At 39.6% G+C, this 12582-nt stretch overlaps 1 protein-coding gene across 2 annotated transcripts in view; it reads right to left on the reverse strand.

Annotated features, from left to right (window-relative positions):
• LOC122773166 (unconventional myosin-Ic-like) overlaps positions 1–12518 on the reverse strand; it is a 71132-nt gene extending 58614 nt beyond the window's left edge. Inside the window, exons 1-2 of one of the 2 annotated variants that reach the window (XM_044031609.1) lie at positions 12434–12518; positions 12128–12338 (exon numbers count right to left, since the gene is read on the reverse strand). In XM_044031609.1, the coding sequence (XP_043887544.1) occupies positions 12128–12217 (90 nt within the window). In that variant the 5' untranslated portion in view covers positions 12218–12338; positions 12434–12518. Of the gene's footprint in view, positions 1–5344; positions 5527–12127; positions 12339–12433 lie in introns of those variants that run through there. The other variant, XM_044031610.1, reaches the window with a different exon arrangement.
• Between the last annotated feature and the right edge of the window lie 64 nt (positions 12519–12582).

Consider the following 12582-nt stretch of genomic DNA (forward strand, 5'->3'; position numbering starts at 1 on the left):
GTGAAAACAACTAACTGCATGATCAAGATGACGATCAACTGATTAATAGAAACTTTCAAATCTCAGCGTTTTAAAACTTGGGCGTAAGGATGCACGATACTACCTTTGAAACACCGCTCAGCGCCGACACCTATCTGAAAATTGATTATTTTTATGGCATAAATTCACCTTTGTCCTCTGCAGCTTTATGTCAAGTGTGCATTTTACACCCATGGTGTTGAATACACCTATAATTCACCCTAACTAAGTGATTGGGAAAGTGTATCTGAGCTTTAAAGAGGTGAAAAACAAAAAGGTGAGTACACTGATTTAATCTAAACAAGTTTATCTCTGCCATGTTCAAATGGTAGAAACCTCCTCCTGTCTGCCTGGAAAAGCCGAGAATCGATGATCTTTTCCCGTGCGAAGACCAAGACACATTTCCAGTATCAGCAATAGTCAGCACACTCAACAACAACATTAAAGCATCCATTTGGATATCACTTAACCCGATCTCTGCGTCTTTCTTTAGTTTTTACCTCACACTTCTCAGATTACAGGCTCTAGACATTTTTCTTAAATATATAAATATTACGACTTATACTTTCAAATACAATACTATGGCTCTAATGCAGTTCAAGGAATAAAGCGTGGATACAAATGCAGCATCTTTTATGTACGAGCAGTCTTTAAAAAAAGACTGAAACTACTAATTCAACCACACTTGTTCTGCAACTACTTCATAATTATTGCGAAATTGGACCCATGTGAACATCCATTATCACCAGCCTTATCCTTACATCTAATTCATATGTCAGTCAAACTTTTCCATGTCTTCATAAATGAGCACAGAGGCCACAAAACCACAATAAACCGCCGTCGCACTGGGACCTTATCAGTCCTATTTCTGGCTTAGTCTAGTGAAATATCAGTGTTTATAGTGATGAGAGCAACATGTCCGAGGAGAGTTCAGGTTCTACTGTCTGAGGCACTGACACTTGAGCCAACTCACACCCACTTAACAAAAGGCTCAGCTAATAAAAGCATTGCTGGATGAAGTCCACAATATCTTAAGAAAATGTTCAATACTTTATTTAAACATTAGTCAGCCTTTTTCGACCGGAAACTGAAGTCCATGTCTCTTTGTAAATGACTCACTCATCCCCACCAAAGGCCTAAGAGAAAATCATTTATTTTTAGTGCCGTCAGTTAAACGCGTTCTTAACGGCGTTAAAGCTAACCCATTTTATCGGTGTCAAATTTTTTATCGCAAAATTAACGTTCTTTTTGGCCAAACTTTGTAGTTTTTTTCACATGCTGTTGCAACAACTAGTAACGTTAGAAAAACTACAAGAAAACAAGAGAGTAGTAAGCTAACGTTCCGCGCTGTGCGCCGTCTCCAAACAGGATCCCCGTATCCAACGCAGCCTGGGTCATTTCTCGACGCACTATTGATGTTTGCAGCGTTAACAACCAAGATGGCAGACCCCCGGACCGTAGTTAGGAGACCTCCAAAGACCGCTAGCTCCTTTAGCTCGGATTAGCTCATTACAGCAACAACACATTAAACCACGGGACTGAAGAACGGCACTTTATTCACACACTGCAGGCTGATACACAGCCTCTCTTACTATTGTGCGGCTCTCACAATAAGAGGAATAATTCAAAATATGCCGGTGACAATAAACAAACATTTGCACAAAGCAAGCAGATCCACTTTTCTGTGTCGATAAAAGCATTAAAATGAGAAAAAATAATGGGACAAAAAGAAATCAAGGGACATTTAGAATAGATAAAAATGTGCGATTAATTGCGAGTTAACTATGACATTAATGCGATCAATCGCTATAAAATATTCAAATTGTTTGACAGCACTATTAATTTGAGATCATGGCACAGAGTTGGTCACTTCAGTATTCGTAATACTTTGTTCAGATATACCTAAATCACACAAACTTAACAAACAAGGCAGCAGTAGACCAGCAGCTCTTGTGTCCCAACAAACTAAAAACACTAATTGTCTATATGGACTTTGGTGCAGGAGAGTGGGCGGTCCAAAGACTTGCAAAAACTTGAAGTGTGATAGAAATAGCATCATAAATGAGTAGTTTGACAGTAGGGAAATACCCACGACCAACATTACTACTATGTTAATAAAAATTTCCCTTTCTTTTAAAGTTAAAAACTTTAAAAAAGTGAATGCAGGTGCCAGGTGGCCCAGTGAACGAGGCAGTAACAAGGTCATGAGTCCTCGTAGACTTCCCACCCACAAACCTGCCAATGTTTAGCCCACTTCTTTCACTTGTATGTGGTGTAAACTTCCTCCAGCGTGACATTTGACAGGTGCACACTAAAAAGGTGCTGAAAGTGGACAATCAATCTCCCACTGAGAGTGTGAGGAGAGTCTGACCGTCTTTCCTGTTGTCGAGGTGACGATGGTGGAAGTCTGGCTCCAACAGCCCGGCTGTCAGGTGTATCCTTACTGATCCCTCCCCGGATCCGTCTTGTACATGTAACTGAGAGACGAAACCTTCACCCCGTCAACAACACTTCCTGTATCCTACAAAATAAAGTGCTGTGGTGCCCATTGTGAGGGCCAAGGACAGCTAGAGCTCCGCGAGTAGGTTCTAGTGGTGCTCCGGTTACTTCCAATTCACTTAATCCACATTATCGACAAGATTATAAAAATGAGTTTATGCTTAATTGCTGTTGACGTGACATAAAAACCAAATGTAACTGCAGTGTCTACCATGTCTGCATTCTGTACTGATGACAAGTGTATGAATAATGCACTAGTACTGCAAAGTCAACTAATGATCAACTAACCGGTTGGAGTGCTTTATTTTTAGTTATTAAAACAAGCTCTCTGGTATTTCTCCTTCTTAAATGTGTTTATTTGCCAGTTGCACCATATGACAAAGAAATCATTAACAATGAATTGTTTTGCTTTATGGACAAAATAATACATTTCAGAACATAATCTGATTCAAGATTTTATAGACCAAATAATTAATCAAGGAAATAATCAACAGATGGCACCATGAAGACATGAGAGGAGGCAAAACACTTGCATTTAAGTGAAAATAACCCATCACAACAAGTTGAATATTGGCATTAATACTCAAATGTTTGTTTCTGTTGTGTTCTTTATATTGTATGTTAAGCAAAGGCATATGGATGACTTTGTCTGGACTAATCTAAGAAATAATAAACAGATCAGACTAGCATAATAATCACTAGGCGCAGCCCTATATTTCCCATTAATTCAGTACTTCACTACTCCAGCATGTGGATACTTGAACTATGATGCTGTATAGATAGGGATCTGCCATAAAGGAATCTACTGTCTATCTACCATAACGATGAGGCAAAGACAGATTAATAGTCAGCCAACTGATTTGAGTGATAAATCATCTTTGCTCTAAATCTGTAAAATTGTAGAATCTCTTAAATAAAAAAAATGAAAGCGTGGGGGAAAAAAGAGACACTATCGTTGATTATTTAAACACTAATGTTCTCCAAAAGGAGGCAGCAAACATCTAGAGCTCATTCTAATCCCAGAAGAAAAAAATACATCATAAAATCACAGTGGGTCCACGTTAACACCAGCCTGAAGCTGAGGGGGGGGAAATCTGTTAAACATCAGCTCGATGGAAACAGCAGCTAAATGAATGATCATCAGGGAGTTCAGTTCACACAGCACCAACACATCAACACAACTGCTTTGGAAAAATGTATTGACAACAGGACACTGACGTGTGTTTCTGTGTCAAGCCGGATACTCGTCAGAATAGTCACCATGGTGATGAACAATTCATTCTATTCAAATCAGAATGGCAATTTCAAACTATGCAATTAGCACATTGCAAAGGGCGTGGTTTAATTGCAGTACTTTTGGCTGTTTTATGTATAATCAATTAATGTCTTTAAGTTCTCATCCTTTCACGTTACAATGTGTCCCGTGTTAATGTTCCATCACATCTTAAATCTATTTCACTGTGAATACTAAACTCAACCTTCACTTAAAAATAATCATATCATGAATAAAATTGCACTAAATCACTAAAGAAAAATCCCAATTAGATGTTTCCCAATACTTTGTTTAGACGCAATATGGACGCTAACTACTCTACATTTAGCGTCCTTAAATTGAACCGTCACATACACGTAGACAACTTTACATCATGTTTACAGCAGAGTGACCCTTCAGGTGACCTTGAGGAAACGGGTCACAAACGTGTCTCACTGTGTTCTGATGTGTTGGCATGAGCAGACGGCACAGTCTGTGCCAGGTGCTTCCCTTGTGTTTACCCTAATGTACAAACCACACACACACACACACACACACAAACAGGTGGACTGGCTTGTTGACAAAGCATTTGTATACTACACAGAGATTTTCACAGCTCAAGTCCAGCCAGCTGCCCGCTCTTTTAAAGGTCCAGCATGTTGCATTTACCAGGTTTTATTGGCAGAAACTGAATACACATCCCTTAAGTATATTTGTATAAGTGTATCATTACTTTAAAGTGAATTGTAGTCTCAGATTCAGCTTTTCATACGTACTTTAGACAAAGGTCATACTTTGGTAAAATAACTATCTTGTGCCCTCATTGTACCACAGTATAATATTGCACTTAGAAGCAGCAGCAATTTTAGAGCAGTTTTTAAACTTAATCCATGTCTATCTGGTCTAAAAGGACTAATCCCAACCCGAGGGATTTGGAGTAGTAGGTGACTTGGCAAATCAGTCAGAGTACGTAGTTAAAAGTTAACCACAATGCACGGCGTGAACTCACAGGCGCTGATGAGGATGAACCAAACCTCATTCAAAAATATGCCCGAAAATATGATTTCTGTCTCTCCGCTCGTGTCTTTGAAGTTAAACAGCAAACAAACTCATTCAGAAAACATAGTTTACATCGACTCGGAAATCGGCATAAACGCATCACACACACAATGCAAGACAATATTAAAATGTTGCGGTAAACGTGTTCACAAGTTACCACACAGCAAGTCTACACTGTGGGAGAGTTAGCTATGAAATAAAGTTGACTTTAAAGCGTTTAGAATTGTCAGAGTCACACAAAATGATAAAGGCTGAGCCTACAGAACTTATGAATGACTGTCGCTGGTGTGTTGTCGTCATTAACTGGATGTTTCAGCGACCTTTCGTTGCCAAACGTCTGCACATTGGAGGGTTTTTTAATGGAAATTCAACATATGTCACTCATCAAGATCCGCAGCCGCTTGTCTCACTCACTCACTCACTCACGCACAAGTCACACACGAGAAACTAACTGCGGCTAAAGCGAAGGTTAAAGCAGACTTTAGTGGGCCAGGTGTGGAAAACAAACAAACCTACCTTAAAACAGCCGGGGTCTAACACGCAGTGGCGTTCCTTCTTCTTCTTCTTCTTCTTCTTCTTCTTTCACTGCTTCTAATCGTTTGGTTCAGAGTGAGTTCAGTCAGTCAGTCAGTGTCTGGTGTGTGTGTGAGACTGCGTGGTTTCTCCTCTCCGGACCCTCCCACCACTCCCACAGCTGCAGCAGGGCTTCAGTTGCCACCACCGCGGGCTCAGTGAGCAGCAGCATCGGCAGCAGCAGCAGCAGCAGCCACTCCTGCTCCTGTGGCCGCAGCAGAGCTCTTCACCCCCCCCTAGTGGTCCACACCGCCACTGTCACAGTGTCACACACCCACCGGAGTCAGAGCACGGTTCCAGTGGGACTTGCTGTTTCCTCCAAGTCTATGACATTTGCTGTACTTCCTGTTATTTTCTGATATATATAATGTAGATACGTTTTAGAAGTAAAAGTATTCAAGAGGTGAGGAGTAAGAATGGAGCAACGGCAGCTCAGTGGTGGCATGTTGTCTTTCAACTGCAAGGTTGTGAGTTTGATTCCCAGCTCCGCTAGTCCATGTGTCCCTGGGCAATGCACTTGCTGACAGCATGTATAAGGGTATTAAAATATAGTAATGTATGAATGTGCTTTACACATTACAGAGGAGATGTAGTGGAGTAAAAGTTGCTATAAATCAAGTACAGATATGTGAATTGTGTACTTATGTGCAGTGACAAAGTATTTGTACTTCATGACATTACAACACTGACTGAAAGGGATAACTGTTCATGTAGAAGAATAAAAAAACATGTGCAGTCCTTTAATAATCACTCTTTTAAAGGTCCAGTGTGTGAGATTTTGGTGAAATCATTTTAATTTGGCACCTGATGAATAGTTGTTTTTCCATTACCTTCCATTAACCCAAACTGTAGATCAGTTAAAACTACTTAACAATCCTAAAAACGTGGGTTAATCTCCAACAACTACCAGGGAAATGTCGCTGTATTTCAGTCCAGTGACTGACGGAGTCTGTGCGGAGTCTGTGCTGCTCACTTCTTTTTGATAATTGACATACTGTACCCATTCAAATGTATTCAATACATTTTTTATAATGAAGTATATTTATGATTTTTTTAAATGTTTATAAATGTTTTTTTTTAAAAAAAAGAAGAAGAAAGAAAACGGTTTAGAACAATATCTGTAAATATTAGTGCTGTCAGTTAAGCGCGTTATTAAAAGCGGTAACGCAAACCCATTTTTTTTATCGCGAGATTAACGTTCTTTTTGGCCGAGCAAACTTTGTAGTTTTTTTTAAATGCTGTTGCAACAACTAGTAACGTTAGAAAAACATACTACATCATATTTATTCTTTTTTACTAATACACATGATTTAATCCATGTGCCTTTTTTAAATGCTTTTTGTGTACTTTTGTCTCATGTGTTAAATTGTCCTCCCCCTTCATATTTGAAGACTATATCAACACCTTTGTACATGTAATGTGGATCTGATGTATTCAATTCAAAGTGTTTATTGTCATATGCACAGTAAAGAAACACGTTTCCCTGTACAATGAAATTCTTACTTTGCTGTCCACTCAAAAACACCAGCATAAAGTAAAAAGTAAAAAAGAGATGCTTTTGTAAAAAAAAGTATAAATATACATAAGAAAAATATAAATATTACAAAGAGACTAAAATAACATATATGCATAAAATAAGTGTAAAAATAAGAACTGTACATAAAGTGAACACAGATTTAAAGAAATATCTATATCTAACCAGTAAGCTAATTCAATGACTATTTCAAAGTAATGAATAAATGTTTTGCTAGAAAGTGTCAAGGGATAGGGAAGTGTAAAATGTAAAATGAAAAAAATGTGAAAAAATGAAATTTCATTTCACCAGCTGTGGGAGAAAATATGAAAATATACCAAACTCTACTCAAATATTTGATAAAAATATTTTTGATAAAAATCTGTAAATCTGTAGAGTTAAACCTCCAGACGAAGAAACACAAGCACTTAACGATGAAATGATTGACTTTCAAGAACAGCCAGATTTGATGTGACTCCACCACACAGTGTTGTCATTCAGCAGCAGGTTGTTTACGGCACCAGCAGTGACAGTGGTTACAAAGAGTTCTCGTACCCTCTGCTGTCAAACCTGGTGCCACTGCAGCGTTACACTGACACTGCAGACTCTGAGGCAGATGACTGTAAACACGTCACATAAATAAACACCTTTGGAAATATAAAACTGTATCATACATGTATAATGCTGCCCTAATGCCACGTGTATGACCACATTCACAATGACAGAAAACTGACATACATTCATTAAATGTATAGTGTTTTTAACACTTGAGGGTGGTTGAATGGGGAGCGTGAGGTGTGTGTGAGGGACGACCGCACAAACACTACACGCACCATCTTTGCTGAGAACCAGCATCGACGCACAGGAACATGAAGGAGGAACTGATTCTCTTAAAAAAAGAGAATCTCCATTACAATATCTAAATAAAACTGAAGTTTGTGTCGTTTTTTTTTTAAAACCACTCACTCACCGCACCAAAGTCCAGAGAGAAAATCAATTTTACATGACATTGTTCAAAAACTGTTGCCTCCATCAGTAAATTCAAATGTTATTAAATGTTACTTTGTGATTGGTGTTGGAGACACCTACAAACACAGTTTCAGTACTTTGGTATGGGAGAGTGAGTAAAGTCTCTCTAATGGTGCATGAGTTTTTGTTAAATGTCTCAAACACACATCGCAGTCAATATTAACTTTGTACAAGCACACTTTGTTCCCATCGCACCTCTGACATTGTTGGCCTAACATGACACTGAAACACACACACACACACACGGGGAGAACATGCACAACAACTGCATAAACATGTATGTGTACTAAGCACTGGTCATTATTGCAAAAAGATGACCTCAAGCACCGGGTCAACTGACTGTCAATGTCCAAGCTCGACTGTACCATGTGTGCGGTGCCAGCAGGGGGCGCGCACACAGTAGTCTATCACTAAACCTGTCATGAGGTAAGTTTTCTTTCAAATGATTCACACATTTTAACCGAATTTTCAAAAACATTCCAGTGAAGAAAACGTGCATTAACACGTGTTTTCAGCCACTGCTGTTAACCAAACACTGGAACACTGGAAGCAGCATTGACAGCAAATGAAAGAAGAGACAGTGTGTGTTAGTGCACAGTCACATCGTCTGCAGGGACGCATCACTCATGGATTTCTAACTGTTTCCATTGCACTTTGTCACATTTAGCTTTCAACCCATCCACTGCCCTGCAAGAGGAGGCAGCAGCTCACAGCTGAGTCCAGGACAAACAAAACATTCATTATGATAAGCTTGTATCCTGTTGACAAGAAAAATGTCATACTGGGCTGGAAGGGTCATAACACTGACCACCACCCCACCCAACGTCCACTTCCAACTCTGTATCCTTCCCACTCTTCCCACACCATCACAACTAAATGCCTGACAATAACCCTGAACCCTAACCCAAGTCAAAATGTCCTCACTCTCCCAGAATGTCCTCACTCTCCCAGAATGTCCTCACTCTCCCAGAATGTCCTCACAAAGACACACACACATGCTTCCAACGTTTCTGTGAATAATGTGATACAGACAATCCAGAACATCAGTGCAAATATGCAAAAAGAAAAAAGTTGAATTTCACTGCAGTCCACACTAACCCTGTAAATTCATGACATTTGCACCGTTTGAACTCAACTTCAAAAACAATGGCATGACACGACGTTGCAAAACGTATCAGAAATGGAGGCAAAGACCAAGATCAACTTCAAGGTCCACCCCCTGCTTTTAGTCCCGCCCTCTCTCGCCTTAATGCGGTACACTGAAAGCAAATGATGGACTTTATATCACTCGTGATATCATGATATAAACAATTGAACTGGGACTTTTAAATGAGTTATCGTGACATGAAAGCGATGACTAGACTAAACTAGACCGGTCTAAAAATGGCAGACATCTGCGCTAAAAGAGAGGAGAAAAAGATTGAAAATTGTGACACCCCATATTATTGTTACAAATTTAACACTAGAAATTGCATTAATTATAATTGTGTTATTTACACCAAACCCGTTAGGCTATTGTAACAGTGAAGTGACAAAAGTGGCCTCGTAATAATTGGAACTTTAATTGGAACAGATGCGCAAATATGCACTAAATGAGCAAATCCAACATCAAACTAAACAATACTATTTAAATATGTAGATATATCTTAAGTTATCTACATTTAACACACGTTAATGATATAGCATTAGGAACAGAGAACCTGTTTTTTATATATAATTCATGCAAATTTATGGGATTGCCCTAAAACCTTGCAGTTAAAGCAGGCGCTAGTGTGCACATCAAGTTTCAAAGAATGTGTCCAAACAAAAGAGGAAAAGATGGTTAAAAGGATTCGTACCAGTCAGTGCTCGGACCCTCATGAAGTTATTTATTATCTAAACTTCAGGACACATGGTTAGAAGAGAGCTGCAGAATTGTTAGGGATTATCTGACCTGTAAAATGTTGGGTCATATTTAAGATTCCAGTTAAACTTCCATTAAACACAGTGTTCATAAAAAAAAACCTCCATAAAGTATTTCAGGTTCAGATATTAAAACAGGATAAGACGCTGGATTGGGGTGAATTATGTTAATCTGCTTGTTAATTAAAAGGGTCTCTTACTATATAAGTATATCTATAATATTTTACACATATCCTGAACAAGCGGGGTCATTTTTGACCTTGGAGGAATGTGGGCAGGCGGGGGAAAAGTGGAGCGGTGTAGTGGAATGTCTTTGTCGCTTCCTCCCTTCCACGCTCCGGTACATTCCACACCTCCTCCATCATCACATTCCTCTCAATGTATATCTCCTAATCAGGTGTCAGGACACTAAACTGTACCAAATGGTACCTCGTTCCTCGGGTTAGAGATTCCTTTCATTCCTTAGATGTATGGTTTATAGGACGTCAGCTGTCTGTATGACTGTCCTTTAAGTCCTACACTGTCCTACACACATTAAGAAGACACTTAGTGACAGGGCAACACCATTTCCACAGTTAAAGTTACAGCGAGTAAAACTTAGTCAACATGTATTGGGGCAGATTCCTCAACTCACCCTTCAACCACCCGCAGCCCAAATCAGATCAGAATCTGATCCCCCTGACCAACTGTTCACATTATATGTAGCCAGTGAGCAGATCAGATCAGATCTGCATGTGTCCATATTGACATTGTCTATTCTAGTCTTCCACGTGGTTTATCTATAGTCACAGGCCACACCCCAGAACATTTTTTAAATCTTTCATTGTTAAATTAAATTAAATATTCATCCCTCTGGATCTACGTCATTGTTGCTGTTGTTGTTGTTGTTGTTGCATACAGAAGACACTTTTCCTATCTTAAAAATCTGATTTGGGTTGTGGTCTAAACAAGCCTACAGCCTTCAGTGGGCTGATAATATGGGTCCCAGGTGGGTTCGTTTGTGGTTTCTATGGTGGCCCCACCGGTGTTTGCCTAATCAAACCATACGGGACCTGAATAATTTGCCCACTTCAAGCCCATGTCCCCTTAGTATCCACTCAGTACCATGGAAACACAGGGCAAACCCACTTGGGACCCATCATCCTGAATATAAGACCATATGGGCCCCATAAGGACTTATGCTGGCTTCAATAAGATGTTTAGTGTGTCCACTGTGGTCCAAACTGGCGTCCAAGGAAGAGCTGATATAAGAAATATAAAAGGCCCATTCTGTGTCATTAAAAAACAACTATATGTAAGTAAACATGTGATAATACGTTTATTTGACAACAATCTTACTCACTGGACCTTTAAAAAAGTTATTAACTGTCGAATGACTCCATTGATTCAGTGTGAAGTTCAGCATGAAGGTTAACCTGCGATATTAAGATTCAAGATCACGATACAAAACGCCTTGTTTGAGTCAGGGTTGTATTAAAGGGACAGTGCGAGGTTTTTAAAGTGCGGTTATATCAGGTACTGACAAAATACTCCGGTTTGCTGTGATGTAAAATCGCTGATATTCTCTCTGGACTTTGGTTCAGAGAGTGAGCAGCTTCCAAAGTGACACACACACACTGTATAAACCTGGGCATTAAGCTGGGATAGAATGAATTAGCTGATTCTTATGTTGAGTGGTAAAAAAAAAACACAATTCAAAAAACTATTATTTCATAAGATAATTTCATACATTTTGATGATTAAATGTGGCATGATTCAGATGGAGTGTGCTCCAAATAAGCTCCATGATGTTTCAACTGCTTTGCAATGCTGTGATTCTCTCGTTCACCAGCAGGAGGCAGAGTTTCCACATTCAGCTGCAGATGTGTTGCTGACATGGAAACACCGATTATGTCCAACTCATTTTTTATGCGATGAAAATAGATTGTCTGTGTCGACAAGGGAATTCAATTCATCGTGCATATTTCATTAACATTTATATTTGTACTTTGATCTTTGAAAGAAATTGGTCTCGACGTGGTATATTTTTCTGCAACAATGGTTTAGTTTCATGTTTTTTATTCATTAATGGAAGGAATATCGTGCACAAGTACAAGTCCACAGAGGCCACTCCCTTTGTCCACGAATAATGAAGTCAGAATAAAGATTGTTGGAGAACTGCTCAGGGCTAAAATGAAACTTATCTACCAACCACTAATGCAGTGTAAATATCTACATGTGTCTCTATCACAGTTCAAATGAAAGGGACGTGGGTCACATCTGACCACGGTGTGTTCACTGACCTTGCAGTTGTGGCAGTAGTGTTCTCCATTTTTCCCCGGAGAAAGGATGATTTCCCCTGTCGGGATGAGCTGGATCGTGAGTTCCATCATTGTCTCTCTGGTCCTTCCCCACTTTGTCCGTTGAAGAAATGATATTAGACCTCTTCCCTCAGATCTGAATCCTTGGCTTAAGCAAGTGGAATGTGCTCAGAAGAACATGCCGGAGAGAAACCTGGGGGCGAAAACAGCAAAAAAACAGCCCTGAGGCATTTGCTGTCATATGCATTTAAAGAAATAGCGGCTCGTCTTTCAATAAGAAGCTCTTACCTGACAGACAGATAGAAACATGGACAGCAGTGCTGGTCGGTTTTGTGTTACCTGTTGCAGGGCGGAGAGCGTGTGTGAGGCCAGCTTCCCTCTCTGCAGCCAGAGGATGTTGCTTCTCTGGTGGAAGGATCATGGGGAGGATGTGGAGC

The sequence above is a fragment of the Solea senegalensis genome, linkage group LG8 (genome assembly GCF_019176455.1).
Source record: "Solea senegalensis isolate Sse05_10M linkage group LG8, IFAPA_SoseM_1, whole genome shotgun sequence".
NCBI lineage: Eukaryota > Metazoa > Chordata > Actinopteri > Pleuronectiformes > Soleidae > Solea > Solea senegalensis.